Source organism: Pristis pectinata, chromosome 11, assembly GCF_009764475.1.
Source record: "Pristis pectinata isolate sPriPec2 chromosome 11, sPriPec2.1.pri, whole genome shotgun sequence".
In the NCBI taxonomy this organism is placed as follows: domain Eukaryota; kingdom Metazoa; phylum Chordata; class Chondrichthyes; order Rhinopristiformes; family Pristidae; genus Pristis; species Pristis pectinata.
The window spans coordinates 43,699,851-43,723,469 of NC_067415.1; the positions used below are offsets into that span (position 1 = coordinate 43,699,851).

The 23,619-nt window shown below is 37.8% G+C and overlaps 1 protein-coding gene across 6 annotated transcripts in view; it reads right to left on the bottom strand.

Moving 5' to 3' along the window:
• The window catches only part of sytl2a (synaptotagmin-like 2a), a 117,762-nt gene that overhangs the window by 30,323 nt on the left and 63,820 nt on the right, over positions 1-23,619 (bottom strand). For 5 of the 6 annotated variants that reach the window (XM_052025992.1, XM_052025991.1, XM_052025995.1 and 2 more), the window contains 4 exons: positions 20,885-21,030; positions 19,842-19,971; positions 12,784-12,862; positions 5,327-5,429 (listed from right to left, as the gene is read on the bottom strand). In XM_052025992.1, the coding sequence (XP_051881952.1) occupies positions 5,327-5,429; positions 12,784-12,862; positions 19,842-19,971; positions 20,885-21,030 (458 nt within the window). The remainder of the gene's footprint in view (positions 1-5,326; positions 5,430-12,783; positions 12,863-19,841; positions 19,972-20,884; positions 21,031-23,619) is intronic. The other variant, XM_052025993.1, reaches the window with a different exon arrangement.

The following is a 23,619-nucleotide window of genomic DNA, read 5'->3' on the forward strand; positions in this document are numbered from 1 at the left end:
TAACTGCAGTTTCTGCCTCTATTGCATTAGTGGGCAAAGCCATCAAATGTCAGTGTGTTATAATGGAATTTGTGACTGCTGCGGTGCAATGGTAAGTTGCCACTCAGGATGATGCCTCAAGTTCAAATGTTGCCAAGGCCTTGCTGCATGGAGATATTCTTAGATCATGACCTTCTTCAGTGGAATGAGATCCTCATCTGAACCATGGAGAGATAAGACAATTACTGACAGAAAATCCACAGGGATTCCTTTGTCATTGCTGGACAATTCCTTTTTTCTTCCCTCTTTCTCCACCTGCTGTGCAGAAGGAAAGGCCAGTGTGAGAAACACACTGGAAGCCAAGTACATTGGCAGGAAGCATCTTCTGGCAGAGTCTTTGGGGCGCAACTTGCAATCTCCATGTACTTGAGCAGTGCTGAAACATGCCATCTCCTCCTCCTACAGACCCATGCCTGCACCATTGCATGGAACTATGTAAATTAATGTTGCAAACACTGAGAGGCAGGTTATGATGCTGGGATTGCAACCCATCAAAACTGCAAACCAGAACCCAAAATCAAAATGGTGTCACATAAATGAATTTCTAGGAAGATAAATGTATTTCTTCAAAGCTCGCAAACTCAATTCAGCCAAACAGAGCACCAAGATAATTAATTCCTAGCTGGCTTTCATTGCTGCAAAAATGTTCATAAACAGCAGTGCTGGAGAAGTTAACAACTGGTCTGTACTCGATTTATCTCACTTCAAGACCATTCCATCAGCAATCTACAATACAAACCATTTTCATGGATGTGCATTTGTCAAGATAGTAATGGCAATCAGTTTAGCCCATTAGTCCACTGTGCAAAGATAATTTAGCTGGAATAACAATGGAATTTTTTTTTTGCAACAAAGGTCTACAAATATACTGTGCTGGACGATTTGGGCCAAAAGGCCCGTTTCCATGCTGTATTACTCTATGACTCTAAGAAGTGGTGACTCCATCTACAAATGAATTATTAGTGTGGATATATTATATCAAAGAGAAAAAAAAACTTTGTTGTTACTTGATTGAAAAGCAAAAGCATGCGCACCAACAGCTATTTTGACTTTTAATTCATTCCTAATCTATTGATATTAACAAGGGCTTTGGACAATAGGAATATTTCACATTTCTAGTGACCAGTCATGCTTATATAAAGCAACAAAGAAAATTCTAACTGATTTTCTCCTTACTAGTATGGTGTAATGGAAACATCCAAGACTTGAACATTTTGTGCTCAACAATAATGCTGCACAACATATATTGTTATAAGTAAGACCAGTATGATTTGCAATGGACCAGTATAATATGCAGCTAAATGAATCACTGGCAAGCATCACCTGATAAATTGGCATTGCAGATCACTTAATTAAATGAAGAAGAGTAACTATTTTAATGCGTGAAATTTGTTTTTCATCCTTCTGCTAGTTCTAGTGAAACCACACCCAATAGGTTACTAATGGCTAGAGTTTCCCCAAACGAAAAGAATTTGTGAAAACACCCCCAGCTAGAACGTGAACCATTATGACCCAGACATCAGAATAATGAGTTCCTTAATTTAGTACTAATTTCAGTCATCAATAAAACATTTTAAATGTTCAAGTTAATTAATGAACTTGGATTATGGAAAAGTGCAGCATAAGTGGAAAAGCTCCTACCTTCTTTTAGAAAGATGAATGGGATGCTGAGTAAATGACAAAATCCCAGAAGGAGGCAAAGGCAGGGATAAGCAAACAGCTAGACAGAACACGAGAGACAGAGATAGCAAAAGACTAAACAGAGAAATGGAGAAGATTATTAACACTGTGTAACCTGGTACACCGAAGACCTTTCACAAATGGCACTTGAACAAAGACCACCCATTGCTGTAAAGTCAGACCCATCTAACCACAGTCCAGCAACAATCTCTTGACTGGGTGAGGATACGAGCAGAAGGTTGTAGGTGGTGTCTCGTGTATAATTAGAAAATGAATAAGCTACTTTTAAAGTGATTTTTTATTAGTCAAAGTATGATTTGTTAGAATGTAATTTGTAAGTAAAATGTGTCTTACTCCATTAAGAAAATAAATTATTAATGAACACATGCACCGTTATGAAAATGTTTGTAATCAAACACAAGCTTGCATTAGTCCTGCATGTCTGTGATTAAAGAGTACAGGCCTGTTTTAGCTATTCAACCTTGTCCAAAGTTTGAGAAGTTTTTCCATGAATCAATGATCGTTCAATAGAAACAAAACATTTAAAGAAAAATTGTTTAATGTAAGATACATTTTCTGATGATTAGTCAAGTAAAATAACCATGTGAGTGAATGAATCCAAATTATCTTCTTTGTTCTTACTGTCCTAGTCCTACATGCAGCTTGATACTATTAAAAGCAAGCCAAGTGATAATGTGCAGTGGAAGGGGCAAGTACATTGGCTTCATGTTCAAAATGTGATTTACGGCAGCCTATGAATTTTGGCGCCAAATTTGTATATTGATATGCTGCTGAGTAAAATGTGATTGGCTAAAGCAGATATTACAATTGCTGCACCTTTTTTGTTTTAAAGGCACTGCTCTAACACAATCTGAAGTTCAAGATATGGATGAAAAATATATCTGATGTATTGAACCATTATTTTGTACACACACACAAAAACAAAATTAGTTATATATATTTCACAATGCTTGGGGAAACTTTAGGTCTAGTGAATCAATTTATTGTCACAATTTGAAACTAGCCCAAGATTCTTGCATTACAGGTGTTGAGACCTTCCAGTTCAATAAAGCACTACAAAACCACAGATACCTGCCATATCTCCCATTGGTCAGCAAACAGGCCAGAACATAGATAACACAGTTCTATCAACAATGGATGCTCCTGCTTGATCTTTGGAGGGATAGATACTCTACCTGTTTCTTACATGGTTAGTGATGTATAGATGCTCTGGTTTCTTTGCTGTCAGTAAAATCCAGTGTTAAGCTGGAGGCTGAAACATTGAACTTGATGAACCACATCAGGTTTGTGAAGGGCTTATGTGCATTTCCCCCTCAGTTTGCGTGTATATGGGCAAGGGGAGGGGGGTTGTTTAGAACCATACAGCACAACAGCACAAAACAGGCCCTTTGGCCCATGAGTAAAAGCTGAAAAAATTTAAAATTTGATAATAAAACAGATAAAAAGGATGAATAACTTATTTTAAGGGTGGGACGGGTGAAAGGAATAAAGAGACAAACGCAGCCGTTCCAAATAGCAGATAGTCTAAAGCTTCCAGTAGTACCAGAAGACAGTGCTCAAGATACACCCATACCGCCACCACCTCCCACTAGCTATGATTAATTGAAATGTGTACTCCCCCATGGGAAATTCCACAGTATACAGGTCCTACTGTAGCTGCTTGAATTACAGTCCAAGAATTTTTGATTCTGAATAAATTTAGATCTTGATGATAATCTAGTTTTGTCTGTCTGTCAAATTATGACAATTAAGGGCTATCCCTCTGAGACCATAGGATAAGATTGGTTAACAGGGACCTTTTTGTTTAACCATTTCTACCTGATTTAGGATTATTTACCATGTACAATTGGCTCTTTAAATGGAAAGTATTCTATTTATTAATAGATTTTTCATATCGATGAGTGTAGTTCTGCACCAAAAGTTATTGAGAACCATCAGCATCTTTATTAATAAGATACATTTAAAATTACATGTGAATTTAAGAAAAATCCTCCCCTCTTCTAGTTAGTTTTAAAGGCTAGAGGTTTTATAATAGCCCCAAATTTGAGTCAGTGGTAAAGCACTAACTCTACTGTCTCAAATAAAGCTCCTGACAAAGATTTAATGATCATTGTAGTGAGAATTTCTATTATTCCGCCAGGTGTCCAAACAAGGCCTTCTAAGCAGTGATACTATCAAGACCGCTGAGCAACCAAAGGCAGCAAAGAATCCCTCAGAGAAATTATGATTTACTATGCCTTTAAAAAAATCACTTAGACCTTCCGGGTAGTTAATGTCAGATTGCTTTGTGGCTTTCTTAAATTCACATCAATTCAAGTCACTTTTCACTGAGGTAGTCGTTCAGCCTGGAGAGGAGCATTGAATCACTGACAACTACATCAGACTTCCATATTAATCTATACATGCACAAAAATCCCAAAATCAGTGCCATCTTTATGGTGTAATGACACAAACACAGATTGCATTGGGCTAATGATTCACCCATGAAAACACATATGCAAAATAGAAGGAATAGACCCCATTGTTTGAAAGTTCTGGAGTCAAATAAGCCGAATAGGGAAAATATATGAACATATTTAATTGGAAACAGGCATTTTTATATTTTGACAAAAAAAAGATAGATTGTCAATACTTGTAAACTCAAAATTATTAAGTACAGCTTTTTAACCAATTCATGACTTGTTATGGGATACCATACCTGAAGTTCAAAATATTTCCAAGGTAAATAACAAACTGCAATGTTCTCAGCTGGATTTGTGCAGAATAGAGCACCAGTGGCTGTAGAACACCAAATGATTCTATTTAAATTAATGCAAATGATTTCTCACTTTGTGGTGGGTAGTAACATATGTTGCATAATAATCTTCAAATGATTTAGAAATTCTTTTAAGATATCACCTACACTGAAATAGAAACATTAGGAATCATATTAAATGTAACAAAATACCTTACAGTTAGCCCATTTTACAATAGTGTAACCATCCTTACTGGATGCTTTTGAATGGGATTTGTAAATAATTGCAGCTGAACTAAGGACAAAAAGGGTGGGGGGGGGGGTAGAAATTCTTTCCTACCATATGCACTAAATGCACAATATAGGAGCAGATGCCCATTGTACTCAACTTTCTAACTTTGATGCTATTGACCACAATGCTCCCCTTTTGGAATGTTTAGTACATGCAACAGAGGACAACTTTCGACACCAAACTCTTTAAAATCCTAATTAAAGAATGAGCACAACAATCTTGTGAGTCCAATGACAACATGAAAAGTTACAGTTGTCTGCATTGCTTAAAGTGGTCAAATTTTGTTCAAGGCACAGTTATCAGTGGCACCATAAATTCAGTAAATACTTGTGGTATTTCTGACTGACTGTCAAGACAGGGATTTCATCATCAGTAAATGTTAACATCAAACAGTCAGGGAAAATGTCACCAATAAATCCACAAACCAAACCAAAACAATATAATGGAATTAAAGAGGAGCTAATTCCTACAGCATGAATACTTCATCTATCTTAACATTAAGATGAAAGAGATGATTTCTACAGAAGGATTATTTATCTAAACAGTTTATCGATAATTACCCTGCATAGATGTTGACTGCTTCCCAACAGATAGTGGTGGTCTCTCTTGTTCATTTGGATAATCAGCTGACGGGAATGATTTGTTGAATGGGTTTTCTCTTTGCTGAAAAATAATTGTTTCAAATGTATAACGATGATTCATTAAACACCATTACAAAACATACAAGAAATATATAAAAATGTAGTTGGGGCAACACAAACTCAGTGCTGTTACAGAAGTTATTTGCTTATTTTTTGGAGTCCCATACGAATACAGTCTTTCAATTCTTCAGAAAGCTAGAGGATGCAGAATATTAGAAAAGAATCCATTTCCACTGTGGCTGATGGACAGTAGGAAAAATTAAGATTGTTGTTAGAAGAGCAAAATGAGTAGTAAGAAGGTTAGCCTTCAAATATTAAATGGATAAATATTTAAAACAAAAATACCAGTGAAGGCAAAGGGAGGAAAATGTAACACCACACGGGTCTTCATGGCTTGCACAGGTATGATGGATTGCTATTTCATAAAATGATTCTAAATTAACAGTTTGAAAAAAAATAGCTAAATTCAAATCTTGCAAGTGGCAGCAAAGAAGTTGCATGCATATAATTGCTTAGTAATTCAAGTATACCCCACAAGATGCACTAAATGATGCAGCAGTGGGGTACTAATAAGCATTTTGGTGCTGGCCCTCTGCTGAAAATGGGATGTAGCAACTTATGTAACGACCAGTCTGCCACCATACAAGAAAGACCACGTTGTGTTGCAGGGGCCAATGAAAGGCACCCCTAAGACAACATGATTCAAATTCCCCCACAATACTCCAAAAGTAGCGTTGCACTACCCAACATCATCCTACCTTAATGATGCCAAGAAGAGCCTGGCTGAATTTCAAAATGACATAAAACAATCCAGAGATTATCATTATTACATTTCATTCAAGAAAGATTAGATTTTCAATTGCATAATGCTGAAAAAAATGCTGTTACAAAATTGGGTCACTAGGCAATTAAACTTTATAAAAAAAAGCACTTTACACTTGCTAAAAGAACTGCATTATTAAAATCATGAGAGCACGAAATTCTAGCATTTAAGTTATAATTTAATAAGAAAGGATTTATGACATCAATGAATATTGATTTTTTCTAAATCATCAAAAGGATCAAAATTTGATCTAATATTAAAATTTCATCATGGTGTACAAGGCATCACCATCACTCAAACAAGAATGCTTCAGCTATCTTAATTTTAATAAACTTAAATGTGTTTGAAAATAGCACAAATTCAAAGGAGTGGGTAAGCCGTTCAAAACAAATTTAGGTAATCTGTATAATTTGTTTAAAATAGGCAGCTAGTTTTGAATCTAAGTTCTTCAAACATCCATTATATAAGAGGCAGTCACTCAAGGACATTTTTCAAAATAATCTTGGAAAAGAGACAGGCTGACTGAATTAGAAACATGATAGAGACAGACAGACAGAGAGAGACAAGATGAATCCATTGTTGGTGACAGGAGGTGTGACTGAATCCATTATTAGAGACAGGTATGAAGACAGAATTAAAATTTTTTTTTAAAAAATCACAAGACAAATTAGTAAAAGCCACATTAGAAATCAGATTCTTTCCTGAAATAATGTTACTCCAGAAGAAAATGAAAAACTACAGTACTTTGTTATTATTTAGTGGCACTAATCCTGTTACCAGTAAAAGATAGATAACAAGGTTCAGTGTTGTATTATTCTGACCCCTTTCAAAGACAATCCCAAAGATAGCATAGGATAGAACCAGTGCTAGAAATTGTCTAGGCAACCAGGAAGGCAAACCAGAATATAGGAATTAAATAAAACTAAATTAGAAGGTATAGAATGCAATACTGGACCATGCACCTCTCCCTTCTTCCGTTATTAAAATGGTTGCAAAATTACACACTTGCAATGAAAACAAACATGAATCAAATATTTTAGGTTGCGATAAGTGGGATTTTTTTTAAATTACAGAGATAAAGTAAATACAGCAGCACAGAAGTATAATATTCTCTCAGTATCAATCTTTACAAACGTTTCCCTAAAAAATGGACCCATTTACTTCCGTTTTTACCAAACAAATTGCACTAAAATCCTTAAAACTACTTTTAAATGCAATTGGGCATTTCCTGTTGGAATCTTGTCCATTGTGGAATTGGACAGGAAATACACAGGAGCAATTTCCTTTAGCATTTTGTCAGTTTTTATTCAAGCACGTCACCAACATCCCCGACACTCATTGTCACCTCCCCAACAGAAATCAGAGCCATAATATGTTATTGAAATAAGTTTAAGTACCTTAGTTTTTAAACTTTTGATAAAACAGGAGCAAGGATCTATGCTCTCTATAGAATGCAGAAGAGCAAGAAGTGATCTCACTGAAACACACAAAATTCCTACCGGGATCGGCAAATTAGATACAAATGCTTCCCAGAACCAGTTGTCACTGTCAAAACAAAGGGGTCAAACATTCAGGACTGAGACAAGAAGAAATTTCTTCACCTAGGGGATAGCGAGTGCTTGGAATTCTCCATCCAAGGGGATCCATTGCTAAATATATTCACGGCAGAGACTGATAGATATTTAAATTATGAGGGAATCAAGACTGTTGGGTTAGTGCTAGAAAATAGCTCTGAGATAAAAGTTCATCTATTAACTTTTTGAATGACAGAGCAAGCATGAGTGGTCAAATGCCATACTCCAGCTTCTGCTTATTTTCTTAACTGTTAGCTAGTCTTTCAAGTGATATTAATTCAAGGGTCTTCAATGTGTAGCTGCCTATATCTGCATATCTGAGTTTTTAAATACTCTGCACATTTTGCACATCATTGGTGAGTTTCAATCCTTATTGCAGATCTCTGGAGTGATGAACACATGATTTGGGACCACACGTGGCACATGACTTGATCTGTGGTGGTGGAGGTGAGCAGCAGGGGAAGAGGGATGTAGCAAGCATGCACACACACACGAAATATGTCTCCCCTCGTCCCTGGCAGCCTTCTGTACTGCTGTACTGCACGTGCCACGGAGATAAATTCCCACGATTCCCAACAACAAAGATACAGCAGATGTCAGGAACTGTGCAAGTTACATTTTAATTTGTCAATCAGGGTGAAAATTGTCCAAAGGATTGTCTTTTCCTAAAAGAAAAAGTAAAATTTTCATATTTCGTGACTTTTGAAAATCCCCCATAGGGCAATGCACTAACCAGAGCATCCACTGAAGTTCCACATCTAGTTCTAATTACTAGGATTTTTATCTTCTTCGCACGCATTGACTATTTTAGTGCAGCATTATCTCATATGTAGTGCCTTTCCTAACCCTAGCAGGTATCAATGCAGAGCTACTGATTAACTTTTGACTTGTAGTCATTAGTATTGGTATTGGTTTATTATTGTCACTTGTACCGAGGTACAGTGAAAAGCTTGTCTTACAAGCTGATCGTACAGGTCAATTCATTACACAGTGCAGTTACATTGAGTTAGTACAGAGTGCATTGATGTAGTACAGGTAAAAAAACAATAACAGTACAGAGCAAAGTGTCACAGCTACAGAGAAAGTGCAGTGCAATAAGGTGCAAGGTCACAACAAGATAGATTGTGAGGTCATAGTCCATCTCACTGTATGAGGGAACCGTTCAATAGTCTTATCACAGTGGGGTAGAAGCTGTCCTTAAGTCTGGTGGTACGTGCCCTCAGGCTCCTGTGTCTTCTACCCGATGGAAGAGGAGACAAGAGAGAATGTCCCAGGTGGGTGGGGTCTTTGATTATGCTGGCTGCTCCACCAAGACAACGAGAGGTAAAGACAGAGTCCAAGGAGGGGAGGCTGGTGTCTGTGATGCACTGAGCTGTGTCCACAACTCTCTGTAGCTTCTTGCGGTCTTGGGCGGAGCAGTTGCCGTACCAAGCCGTGATACATCCAGATAGGATGCTTTCTGTGGTGCATTGGTAAAAGTTGGTGAGATTCAAAGGGGACAAACCAAATTTCTTTAGCCTCCTGAGGAAGTAGAGGTGCTGGTGAGCTTTTTTGGCCGTGGCATCTACGTGATTTGACCAGGACAGGCTGTTGGTGATGTTCACTCCTAGGAACTTGAAGCTCTCAACCCTCTCGAACTTAGCACCATTGATGCAGACAGGTGCATGTACACCGCCCCCTTGCCTGAAGTCAATGACCAGCTCTTTTGTTTTGTTGACATTGAGGGAAAGGTTGTTGTCATGACACCATTCCACTAAGCTCTCTATCTCCTTCCTGTTGTTTAGTAGGGAAATGTTGCACCTACGTTATGCACAGTAACTTCCACCAACAGCAAGGAGTTAAGTGAACAGGTAAATCCGTTTAGATGCTATTGGATAGATATTAGCAAGGACAAATACAGAACAACATTGCTTTTCATCAAATGCAAGACAGACAAGGGACCAGTCTAACATCTCATGTACTCAACAGTGGAACAGTCTTTCAGTCAAGCGTCAGACTAGTTTGCATTGCAAAAGTTCTGAACTTGAACCCATAACCAACAGATAACACAGCAAAATTAACTTCACGCAAAAGCATTCTGGAACATAAAACAATTCTGCCACTTAAGATCAAGTAAACAAATTGAGCTAATATAACAAAATTGTACAAGATTTTTAAATTCTCTGAAGGAAAAGAGTGGCTTGTAGCATAAAGTTAAGTGCTCTTGTTAGTTAAGGAAATACTACAATTTAAATTTTCAGTGTATTGAAAACTAGTAAGTTAAAGGGATTTTGCTTTTCAAAATATGTGCCCTAACCCGGTTAACCAGATTTAACCAGAAAGTAGCTTTCCCCCACACCCTGATTACCGATGTTGTCAGATGAGATAGAACTAGCTGCAGTGCACGTATCAGAGCACCACACACTTGCACAGTATGAGGAAGCACAGATCACACTGGGGGTATGAGACATATGTTTCTGTCAGTTAGCTCTGAGCCCAGGGGCATTCCAATAACTTACTGAGTTGAGGGCTGGCTATACTTCACATCTGGCCCCCTCACTTTCATGTGACCATAATATCACCAACCTTCATTTCAAAGAAGTTTAGATAACCTTTTCATTTTTCCTTGTTTCAATTTATAGTTTTATTCAACTAATAGCATTCATGCACTTTACATAATTCTTTAAATAACTTTTCATTTCGCAAATTGTTTCCCAACTTTTCAAATGTGGGTGATCAGTGAAAAGACCATTAAGGCAGGCTGTGAACAGGGCCTTAATTCCTACTGCCTGCAGCTTACTGGCACTTGTGACCTAATGCTCCTCATGGAAGAGCCATGGTGGCAACACCTGCAGTGCATTGAGAACTGTGCAGTCCCAAAACTTTGGTTCATAGTTAATGTGGGGGCACTCAAGAGCCACAGGCCTGGACCAGCACAATTTGGTTCATTGCTTGTTTTTATAAATATTTATAGCTTTTTTTTGACTGTTTCTACGCGTCTCTGTTTCCAAATATCTGTGAGGATCAGTGAAAAGGCCTTCTGACAGTATCAGCTGTGGCCAGAGAGGTCAATGCAGCTGCAGGGCTAGTGCAGGGAGCCCATGAAGTGCGGACCAAGCAATACTTAATGTGGCCCAATACCTCAACTGTCACTAAAGAAGGATTGTTTATTCCTATTTAGTCAATCTATCCCACTATTAAGTTTAGAATTGGCTTTATTTATAATGGATATAGATATATAGAGCAATCCATATTAGGAGATTATATATGGATTGCTTACTGCATCATTCTGTTCAAATCTAAAACGAGATTCCATATGATCAAGGGCTGCACCTAAAACAAAAGTGAACCAACGTCCCTTTCAGGTTCTAATCAGTCTCCAATGGACAACCAACATTGTTTAAGAATTCTAGCATTTTCTGTTTACTTCAGGGAAACAAATCATGACCGCCAAAAACTAATGCAAAATGCCTATTCAATTCATCTGCCATCTCCTTATAATCTATTGTTAATTGAGCAAATCCACTTTTTGGCTACCTTTAACATATACTCTTAATTTATCCTTTTGTATCAACTTTAATCATTGTCTTTTTTAAAAATATATATTCATCTCTAATATAAATGGATTATTATTGCATGTCTGCATAACTCACACAGCACCGAAACAGGCCGTTTAGCCCATCTGGTCCATACCAACCAAGATTCTCATCTAAGTTAGCCCCATTTGCCCATGTTTGGCCCATATCCCTCTAAACCTTTCCTATTCATGTATTGGTCAAAGTACCTTTTAAATGTCATTAATGTACCCGTCTCAACCACTTCCTCTGGCAGCTCATTCCATATACTGACCACCCCCTGGGTGAAAAAGTTACCCCTCAGGTTCCTATTCACCCTATCCATGCTCCTCATAAAATTTTTAAACACCTCTATAAGATCACCCCTCAATCTCCAAAGCTCCAAAGAAAAAAGTCCCAACCTGCTCCATAGTCCATGAATAGCATCCCGCCTAAGGAAATCAGACCTCCACACCAAATACATTTGGAGAGTGTGCTTTTAAAGTCTGGCACCCTCCTCCGATTGTTGAACAGCAAATTTTTCACTTGGAAATGGGGCGGGTCCATTTAATGCTGAATTCTAAGTTTAAACCACGCTAATCCTGTTTCAAAATTGACAATTTCTAATTTTTTTTGCATGGAGCTTGATGTGTATTAGCAATAAATGCAGTCAAATTTTAGCTCATCAAAAACTGATGAAGCTTTGTGTCCACCCACATGCAGTACATTCCTCGCTTCAGGTACCTCAATTTCGGTGCCATTCGGCAAACAATCAGCAAGATTACAGATGCTTTTAGTCTCCTAATTGTTAACCCTCCTCGAAGTGATCGAATTCCCACAAATGCACAGTTAAAAGCTGGGAATTCCTACAGTTATGGGTGATTCAATAAAAAAAAGTTTTTTTTTCCATTTTTAAAATCCATCTTAATGAATACAACTACTGACTTTTTCCCCAATATACATGATAACCAAGAGCACAATGATTGTACCAAAATGCTTAATAATAATGCTTTACAAACTTAAGGAGTGTTTACAGATCATATACTATGTATTCTTTCAACAAACTCATTTGACGACTTCATTCTAGTGTACAGGTTTCTCTCCCATTTTCTGTACTACAGATCTGGAATGATTAGTCAGAATGAATAGCAGTTTTAGGATAGATTCTTTAAGGTGAGTTAGCCCATGCAGACCTGTAGCAGAAAAATAATTTCCTTCTGGAATGGAGGTAAGTCCATACAAATCTGAGTAATGAATATTAAAACATTCTGAATTCATATTTCTCAAAACATTTGAAATATCCACACGACTATAATTTATCATGCCATGCCACGATTGTCACAAGCTCAATGGTTATATTACATGTCAATTTCTTTTAAGAACATTATGTGCCATTGATGTACATTACATTTGAAATAACTGAATCTGAGCCATTATGAAACATACCTTTCCTGGTGATGGAGAGGTCTTCCTTGGCAGCTGTTGCTGTTGTGGTTGAGCTCTGTTTTCTTTATGAGCTGTTCTACTGAAAATAGAAAAAAAATAGTTCATGCACTCCCAAAAAGCAGTGTGTGAAACTTAACTCTGCATTAAAAGTAACACGATTCGATTTATTACATTCTTGTTCAACTCAGTAAACCATTTCCTTTTTCATTTCTTTCCTCTCAGAGTTGATTATCTCGGCCTCCTGCCCTCCAATACTATGTTCATATAACCATGCTTCAGGAATGGCTATAGATAGTGTGGTAGTTTATAATCCAGTGAATAAAACAAAACATTACAGCCTCAAACAATTTACATGGCATACCCATTTTAGACAAAAAGGGGAAAAAGCATCCAACTATATAATCTAGTGCAATCGGTTATTTTATACACTAATCGATTGCTTTCCATTAGGTATAATGATACATTGTGACATGCCCACAAAAATCACAGATAGATTTGCAGACAGCCTTTAGAAGATGATTAACTTAGTTAAAAACTAATTGGTTTATGGTCAATAAGAAATTGCTTACCAATGATTTACCACAAATAAAATCAAACACTATATTACATACAAGGAGTGGAATTTTACAGTATTGTGGCAACTAACAAAGGCCCTGGAAACCAAAGAACATTTGATATTATGCATACAGCACAATGTTTAATTTTTCCTTCGTTCATTCATTAAAACTCCTGATGTGTTTTGAAGCATGTGCTCATGCAAAGGCAGTGCAGTGTCTATTTCTTTCATTTAGATTTGCAGAATTTTGCTCCAGATATTTTGGATTTTCAATTCTAGAGTTGATTCTATGTTTCCACTGAGAAAATAATGTTATGAAACAGCTTAAATTGATCACAGTATTTCTTGCCACTAATGAAACCATTTGCCTCAAGCAGAAATACCTGTTTCAGTAAGTTTTCAAACAACTGTGGTGTTTAGTAGATTCCAAAGAATCTATAGAGGAGGCTTGAAGATTCACAGAAACTGAACAGACACAAAAACCATCACTACAATTTCATTATAAATAGTTGGATTACCACATTTTCAACAATAGATCTAAGTTTGTCGGAATGAATGTGAAAGTCATGTCTTCCTAATGCCTTAAGACCATAAGATATAGGAGCAGAATTAGGCCATTCAGCCCTTTGAGTCTGCTCTGCCTTTCAATCATGGCTGATTTTTTTTAACCCCATTCTCCCTTAACCCCCTTACCAATCAAGAACCTATCAATCTCTGCCTTAAATACACCCAATGACTTGGCCTCCATAGCCCTCTGTGGCAATGAATTCTATAGATTCACCACCATCTGGCTGAAGAAATACTTCCTCACCTCAGCTTTAAAGGGACATCCCTTTATTCTGAGGCTGTGTTCTTGGATCCTGGGTTCTCCTACTAATAGAAACATCCTCTCCAAATCCAGGACTTCCAGTATCTGGTAGGTTTCAATGAAATCCCCCTCCTGCTTCTGAACTCCATCAAGCATAGGCCCAGAGACATCAAACGCTCCTCATACGTTAAGTCTTTCATTCTCAGGATCATTCTTGTAAACCCCCTCTGGACCCTTTCCAGGTCCAGCACATCCTTCCTTAGATATGTGGCCCAAATTGCTCACAATATTCCAAATGCGGTCTGGCTAACACCTTATAAAGCTTCAGCAGTACATCCTTGCTTTTATATTCTCGTCCTCTCGAAATGAATGCTAACATTGCATTTGCCTTCTTTACTACGGACTCAACCTGCTTTGTTGAATAGATTTTGATAAATGTAACAAGTCAAGAGTATTCTTAATTGAAATGTTTTAGTTACAAAAAAATGAGAGGGTTTTATAGCTTGTTGCAAGTGTCAACAGGTTATTCTAAATTATGCCATATCACCCGATCACAGTTGCACTTTTCTGGCTCATACTCAAACTCAAATGAATTTAGAAAGCAATGTGGAATAATAGCAAATACATCATAATTTCAAGGCCTACCAGATACTACTAAAAGGCCAATGGACCTACTTTTAATGCAAAGAACCTCTGGAAAAGTCAAAATCATTTCTTGAGTACATCCAGTTATTTTTGACAAGAAATGAAATACAGTATTTTACTGATATTTTTAAAAAATACAATTTATGTTTTGCTAAACCAGAAATTCTTTGCTCAGCACACCCAAATTATTAACTTAATAACCCAACCACTTATGCTGATTTGATTGAAGCATGGAGTTTTAAATCCAAAAGAAATCAAACAACCTCTTTAGTAGCCCAAAATAAGTCCACCAAGTCTGTCTGTACAGCTCTCAGTATATAAAATTTAACATAGTATATCTGAGACAATACTTAACAAAGTTTCTTTATACAAATTATTTCAAAAACTGGTGATGAAAAGCATTTTGGGTGGCCAGGGTCACCCAACAGAACACCCAATAGATAGATTGGAACCAGTTACAAAGCAAATCTCCCTCCCTACTATTCTCTCCTCATTTGCCAACAATGCCCATCACTCCAGTTTGCTAACAGAAAAAAAAAGAGCAGTTTTATTCAGTGCAAGGGCATTCAACATCCATGTGCAATTTAACCTCCCAAGTAATGGGGAGGTCAGCATATCTGAGTTGCAAAGGAACTTTTAAAAAGAGTTTAAGAAGTACAACATCACAGACATTGTAAGATTGAAAACAAAGGCATTAAGAGGTAGAAATGAAGGGTTCTTTTTCAGACAAGAGCACAGCATACAGAGAGAGTCCTATAGATCAGTACCAGGTAAATAGCTCTGATCTGGACAGAATTAGAGGTTCAAGGTTTGCAGGTAACATGAAAATCAACAATGCGGTAAAACAGTGAAGGGTTGGAATTGACACAGAGAAGCTTGTGAAGTAGACAGGTAAATAGCAGCTGCAAATTAATTTAGATAAGCATGAAGCAATTCAATTTGGCAGGAAGAAAGGAGAAGCAATAAAAAAAACTATAATTAATGGGATTATATGAATAGATAATCCTTGGTGTTCGTCTACACAAATCATTGATGGGAGAAACAACAAATTGAGAAGGCTTATAATAAAACACATGTTATTGGTGGATTTATAAACATAAAACTGTCATAAATTAGAGTCATTGCAAAGAAAAACATTTATAATTTATTAAAGGTGATGGTATACTTGGGCACCACACTTTAGGAAAATGCACAGGAAATTTACTAGAAATTTACCAGAGGTGTGTATGGAAGCTAGAAATAAAAACAGAAAAGGATAGAAAAAGGCAGTCAGGCAGCCTCTGCAGATGAAGCTATTTGATAAGTTGAAAGACAAGAGATTAGTAGAATGAATGAAGAGATGGAGGCACAAAGTAAAAGAGTGTGGTAACAGCATAACAAATGAAACAAAAGATGGGTCTTTTTGCAAGAACATTCTATTTTTTTCCTGCTCTGAGAATGCCACTCTCTATACCATTGCTTCCAATACATCTTGCATTATCCTCAACAAAGACTTCCCTTTGCCAGAACAGAATGTCCCCTTGCCCATGTCCATTAGGTTGCCCTCAAATCTGCTCTCACCCCTTCTCTCTCCATCACAATATTAGCCCACAAGTCTCCACATTCAAATTGTCATTTAGAACAACCTCCAGCATGTTGCTCCTGGTAAATATATCCCCTCACTTCTCAGAGCATTCTGAAGGACCCATTCCCTTCAATGACATCTTGGCTCTCTCCATCATTGACATCCTCCTTTCTTTCCATGGTACTGTATCTTCCTGTGCAGGAGATGCAGTATCTTCTCATTTAACTTCTCCCTTCTCGTCCTTCAGCTGAAACACCAACTTATTTGTACTTCTTTTAACTTCGTATCCCATACTAACTCCACGAAATCGCCTTTAAATTGGGGAAAACAAAGAGCCGTGGCAGCTTTTCGGACCACATCCATTCAGTGCAGAAGATTCCAGTCAGCTGTCATTTCAGTTCTTTGCCCCACTTCTATTCTGTCCTGTCTATACTCCACATCCTACTAATCCATTGAAGCACAACACATTCAAAAACAGTAACACCTGATGACATTGTCATGAAGAGGAACAGGAGTGACAACTGCCTTGCAGATTCAACGCCGAGTTAACAACTTCAGACAGAGTCTGCTATTCTCATTAATACCTTTTCTCGATCCTTCTTTTATTTCTTTATCTATCCATTTACCATCCACTTTTGATTGCTACATCATGCCATTTATTAATAATCTCTCCTGCATTCTACTTTTCATGCCTTCCCTGCAGTTCTTTCCTCCCACCACCCCCGTCACCCTCTACACTTTCTCTGCACCTCAAAACTCCAGTTATCTCCTTGCATGAATAAAAGGTCAATGGCCTAAATGTTAACTCATTTTATTGCTCTCAATGGGTACTGCCTCATTTGCTGAGTATTCTGGAATTTTGTTTTTATTTCAGTCTTCCAAGATGCTGGACCTTAGAGGGACGGAATGCAACCTCTCACCTTGCAAACCTCACAAAGCAAGTTTGCAATAGAAGCACAAAATCTCGCACGCATTTTGCAATGAGGAAATACATTTTAAAACACCTGTAACTGAACAGGTCAAATCAATCCACTAGCAGTCAAATATCTGCTAACTAAGGAGTACCATTCATCCTTTTAAGCAGGGAAAATAGATCTCAATATGGGTGAGGTGGACAATGGAATAAATTAATCCTCAACCCTATGTCTGTCCTGAAATCATCCATAACCTTCCTTCCATCATCAAAAACAGATGTTCAGTGCCATATTCAATCTTCAATCCTATCTGTAATGGTGTAGAAATGGTATTTGCAGAGCAGGTGTGATGGAGAAAAATAGAATGAAGTCCTTGCAAAAAGACCCATCCTTTGTTTCATCACGGGAACAGATGCAGCGGCGGCAGAGAAATTAAGAGAAAGGAATAGTATCCTTGCAAGAGACGGGGTGAGAAAAGCTGTAATCAAGGTAGCTGCTGGCGTCAGTAGGTCTGTAGAAGATGTCGATGGATAATGAATCTCCTGAGATGGAGAGATCGAGGAAGGAGAGAGATGTGTCAGAGATAGTCCAAGTGAATTGGAGAGCCGGGTGAAAATTAGTGGCAAAATTTACGAAACTGTCAAGTTCTGCACAGATGCAAGAGGTGGCACCAATTCAGTCGTCAATATAGCAGAGAAAAAGTTGAGGAGTGGGGACAGAGTAGGCTTGGAACAGAGACTGTTAAACGTAACCAACGAAAAGGCAGGCACAGCTGGGGCCCATGCGAGTGCCCATGGCTACACCCTTGGTCTGTAGAAAGTGAGAGCAACCAAAAGAGAAGTTGTTTAGGGTGAGGATAAGTTCCACCAGGTGGAGGACAGTATTAGTGGAAGGGGACTGGTTCTGTCTCTGGTTGAGAAAGAAGCGGAGGGCGGTGAGGCCATCATGATGGGGAATGGAGGTGTACAGGGACTGGACATTCATGGTGAAGATGAAGTTGTGCTTGCCAGAGAACACGGGAGAGTTGGATAGCATGTGAGGTGTCATGGATGTGGGTGGGATGTAGGGTGTAACCATGCACCTGTCTAAATGTCTTTTAAACTCGTACCTACCTCTATCCCTTCCTCTGGCAGCTTGTTTGATATACCCACTCGCTATGTGGAAAAACTAGTCTCTTAGGTCCCCTTTAAATCTTTCCCCTCTCAACTTAAACCTATGTCCTCTAGTTTTAGACTCCCCAACCCTGGGGAAAACAACTGTGACTTTACCACTGAGAAGCAACCTTACTAGTCCAGTGATATGAATACTGTGACTACAAAAGTAAGCCAGGAGCTGGGTATCCTCTGGCTGCTAACTCTCCTTCCAAATCCCCATAGACCTTCCACTCATCTACAAGACACAAATCAGCAGTGTGTTGGAATAACCTCCATCCAAGCCCAACAACATTCAAGAACCTGGACACCACTTAAAACAAGGAGGCCCATCCATCACTTTAACCATTCACTGCTTTCACCATTAGCATTCCCTGAACGTAGTGCAATATCAACAACAAAATGCACTGCAGATACTCAGTAAGGCTAGTTTTTCCAGGTAACCTACAATCCTGTGTTCCTTTCCCCAATCCTGCCAGTCCACCCTCCTGCTGTTCACCTTTCCATCCCTTTCCCCGCATTACCAAGAGTCTTTGCCCTTCCCCACCTGATTCCATCTACCCATCATCCCTCCCTTATCTGGTTCCACTTAACACCCACCAGCCTCTGTTTGAACACTCCCCTCTCCCTTATCAGGCTTCATCTACCCATCATTCATTGCTCCCAACCACACCTCCCGCCCCCAATCTGGTTCCACCTATTATCCTCCAGTCTCCATCTCACCCCTCCCTCTCGCTTGTATATACTGGCCATCTTCCCGCTACACTCTCAGTCCTTGCATGGTGTCAACCATTCCTTTGCCTGCACAGATGCTGCTTGACCCGCTGAGTTCTTTTCTAGAAATTTGTTGTTATTTTTTCAACACCTCTGCAATCTGGAAAGTTTAACAATCTCAAAGGAGAGGGCAACAGGTGCATGGAAACAACACCTTTTATAAATTCCATTTCAGGTCATACACCATCCTGAATTGGAAATACATCTTCATTTCTTTCGCATCACTGGATCTCAATCTTGGATCTCCCTACACAATAATACTATGGAAGAGCTTTCATTGACAGAAGTACAGTGGTTTAATTAGGTGGCTCACAACCAACATAGGTGATTAGGGAAAGCAAGAAATGTTGGCCTTGCCAGCAATGCACACATCATATAAATAAACAAATTTTAAAATATATATTGAGTAGACTTTAAATGCAAAATCTCAGCACGTATTCAATTCAGTTTCACATGGTTTGTTTTATAAAACTTTCAAGTTCACCTTTTCAAAAAAATGTATAATCAGCCTCTCACTGGAAATATTTACTTGACAAAGAAAAAGGAGTGAAATAGAGACACTGAAGATTAGCCATTGTCTGTCTTTCTGACTGCACTGTTCTAATAGCTCTAACTGAAGTAGTTCACATCCAATTCTAGACAATACCTATTTTGAGGTTCTTCCAACTTTGGTTGTAGGAAAAAAGAAAGTTCAGGTGGTATAAAAATACTGGTCCCAGCATTTTTCAAAAAGCTGTTGGATTTCTCCTTGAACTCCCTGGACTGGAGACGTTCATCTGTGAATGAAGATGACATATGTTTAGTGAAATATAACAACAATCAAAAAAAAATGCCAGGTGCTGGAAATTTAAAACAAAAACAGAATATGCTGCAAATTCTCAGCAGGTCAGGTAGCAGAGAGAGAGAAGCAGAGTTAATGTTTTCAGGTTGATGACCATCAATCTCAAACATTATCTTGTTTTTATTCTTTCCACAGATGAGAGAAACTGAGATGGCCACTCAATTTTCTCATTCATTAAACTGAATTTACTTTTACTCCAAATATTCACATTCATTTTTGGTAGGCCACTCGTTATTCACCTTGTTTTTGTAAGTGCGAGATACAAAATAGTTTTACCCACAATTGCAATTTCACAAGGCACTATCAAGCAGATCACGGAGCTGTACAAGGCACACAATTTCAAGACCTGGTTAGTGGCCACATTATTAAATGGAATAAATTTGGGTTTTTTTAATCATTAAGATAAACACACTAGGATCAAGTATACCTAATTTTAGCATTTAAAAAAGTTTGAAGCACAATCTTATAAAATTCATGTAATAAATTATCTTACAACAAAACTGTACATTCCAAGAAATGTCTTGCCATATTAATTATTAATTATTTGTGTTTCTGAAGTTTTGCAAAGATATAATGTTCTTATTTCAGAGGAAGATGTAACCAGATTTACTCAAAATATTTGTTAATAAGAATATTTCATAATTCATAAATGGGCAAGGCATTGTAGTCATAATCATAACCAGAAGCTGACAACAAACATTGGAATGTTAAAATTCTTCATTCCTCTGGGGTCAACAAGTGACATTCAAATGATCTTGCCTTGTTCAAAGTTCCTTTACACCAGGTTTATTGATAGTCAATGAATGGGAAGTTGGCTTAAGAATATACAAGTAATCAAGGAAACCTACATATAGTCGTGGGTTTCTTCCTCCGCATTGATGCCTCGATTAGCTCAGCCCCATGTAGTGTATCTTTGTGCCTCCTTGCCTTGGCTTTATAAAACCACTCACCAGTCATATTCTTACGTTGAATTTCATTTTTAATTTGCAATTGCCTAGAAAACATAAAACACAAAATAATTCATTATTTTGCAGGTGACTAGCCATAGGCATTTTGAAGTTTCATCGTCACTTCTTTACCCCTTATTACACAATGACAGATGAAAGTTAGTCCAGACAAGTGTGGTACAGAAAAAGTATTGGTGGTAATACATACCTTACAAATACTCTTTCAGTAGCCAAATATGAAACTGAAGAGGCCTAAAAATTTTAGTTGATTCAGAACTAAACATATCCAACCAATATACAACAACAATCAAAATAAATATAAAAGCAGAAAATGCTGAAAACAAATCAGCAGGTCATGTGGCATCTGTGGAAAGAAAAACAGTTATGTCCTTGACCCTTCACGTTTCCATCTCTTTCTGTTTTTATTTTAAATTTCCAGCATTTGCAGTTTTATTTTGATTTTCATTAAACAGAAAATACTGATCATACTCTGTAGCAGCTCTGTGGAAAGTGAAATTGAAATTGAGTAAAACTTTCAGGCCGATAACCCTTTATCAGAACTGGAAAAGTAAGAAATCTAACAAGTTTACAATGCAGAAAGAATCACAATGTCCTGAGTGAAGAAACTTCTCCTCTTGCAAACAAAAGTAACAAGCCTAAGGATTGGTTAAGTAAATGATGATGAAAATACTTAATAGAAGGAAAAGCACAGCAAAAGTAAATGTAAATAAGTGGCTGGGATATTAAACTTTTCTTTCTGTGGTGTTTACATAAAATTACACAAATGATTTTGTGGAACTTAAGGGGAGCAATGGTTCATATGACAAAGAAGTAATCAATTAGTAAAAAGAAACATTTAGGGGAGCTAACAAGTCCCCTAGACTGAGTGGCCTACATTCTACGTTTTTATTGTGATGGTTGCAGAAATAATGGTTTAATTAGGAATGGTCTTCTAAAGTATTCTGTATTCTGAGAAAGAGAGCATGAGTAATACAGACCAGATAGACAGACATCAGATGTCAGAGAAATAAAATTGCTAATCCCCTCTATTAAAAGGGAATGAAACCAAAGCTTAGAAAGATATCACAGCCCAAATCATGGCGGAGGCATCCTGCATCTTGACTACAACTCCCATGCTAATTCCACAGTCACATTTACCATTTGCAAATCATAATAATTGAAGTAAATGGGTCATTTTTGGATTGGGGTGGACAAATGGATTGCTGCAGAGATACTAGAGAAACAAAGGACTGCAGATGCTGGAATCTAGATGAAAAACACGATGATGCTGGAGGAACTCAGCAGGCCAGGCAGCATCCATGGAGAAAAGCAGGCGGTCAACGTTTCGGGTCAGGACCCTTCTGCCCCAGCTGTTCATAATTTAGTTATAAAGCACCCTAGTGAGACCACATTTTTAAATGGACTTTATTTTTTTTTGTTCTAATTGTGTTCTTTCTTGTAAGAATTGTGTTACAATTTGTTTAATTTATGTTTTTCTGTGAATGCTGCTTACATGATGCTATGTGCCTGTGATACTGCTGCAAGTAAGTTTTTCATTGCACCTGTGCATATGACAATAAATTTGACTTTGACATCTCTAGTACTTTATACAGGTCTAGTCTCCCAAACCAAGGAATGGTATAATTGCAATAGAGGAGATGTAGCGAAAGTCATCATCTTTATCCTAAATGGCCAACTCTTTATTTTGTAAACACCCAAACCAAGAGAAACAACATCCCTGCACCTATCCATTCAAGCTCCATAAGAATGTTGCAGGTTTCAATGAGATCATCTCTCAATCTTCTATGGAGGCTTTAAAGCCCATTTTGCTTAATTTCTCCTTGTGGCCAACTCCCCAATTCCAGGAATTAATCTGCTGAACTAGTTTCAGAGTCATTCCACTGCAAGAATACCCTTCCTTTGGTCAGAAAACTAACAATATTCCTGATGGAATCTATGAAATTGCAATAAGAGGTTTTTATTTTTGTACTCAAATCCACTCATAATAAAGGCTGGCATACTGCTTGCCTTCCTAATTGTTTGCTATGCCTTCAGATTAAGATTTAGTTATTCATACACAAGGACAGACAGCAGTGAACACCATCTCTTATCATTTAAGAAATTATCCACCATTTTTATGTTATCTACCAAAGTGGATAATCTCACATTTTTCCACATTATATTTCATCTGCCATGTACTTGCCAATTAACTTGCTTTTGGTGTATTGTTTAAGTTTTGGGTTCCATACTCAAAAATGTACACGGCAATGGCAATGTAACAGATTCACCAGATTGATTCTAGAATTGGGGTGGACTTGGACTTGAAGAGAGATGGGTATGATGGGCCATACCAAGAGGTTTAGAAAAGTAAAGGATGATTTCAATGAAACACACAAGATGCTGAGGGATTGTCAAGGTAAATGTTGAGAGGCTCTTCTTTCAAACTGGTGAGTCTGGGACAAAGGGTGTAGCGAAGAAGCCTTAGAATAAGGGATCAGCCATTTAGGATTGAAATGAGGAGACATTTCCTTGCTCTTTCTAAATCTTTGGAATTCTCTGCCTCAGGGCTATGGATATCCTATCATCATGTAAACTCAAGGCTAGAATCAATAGATTTTGGTGGGCAAAAGGGAATC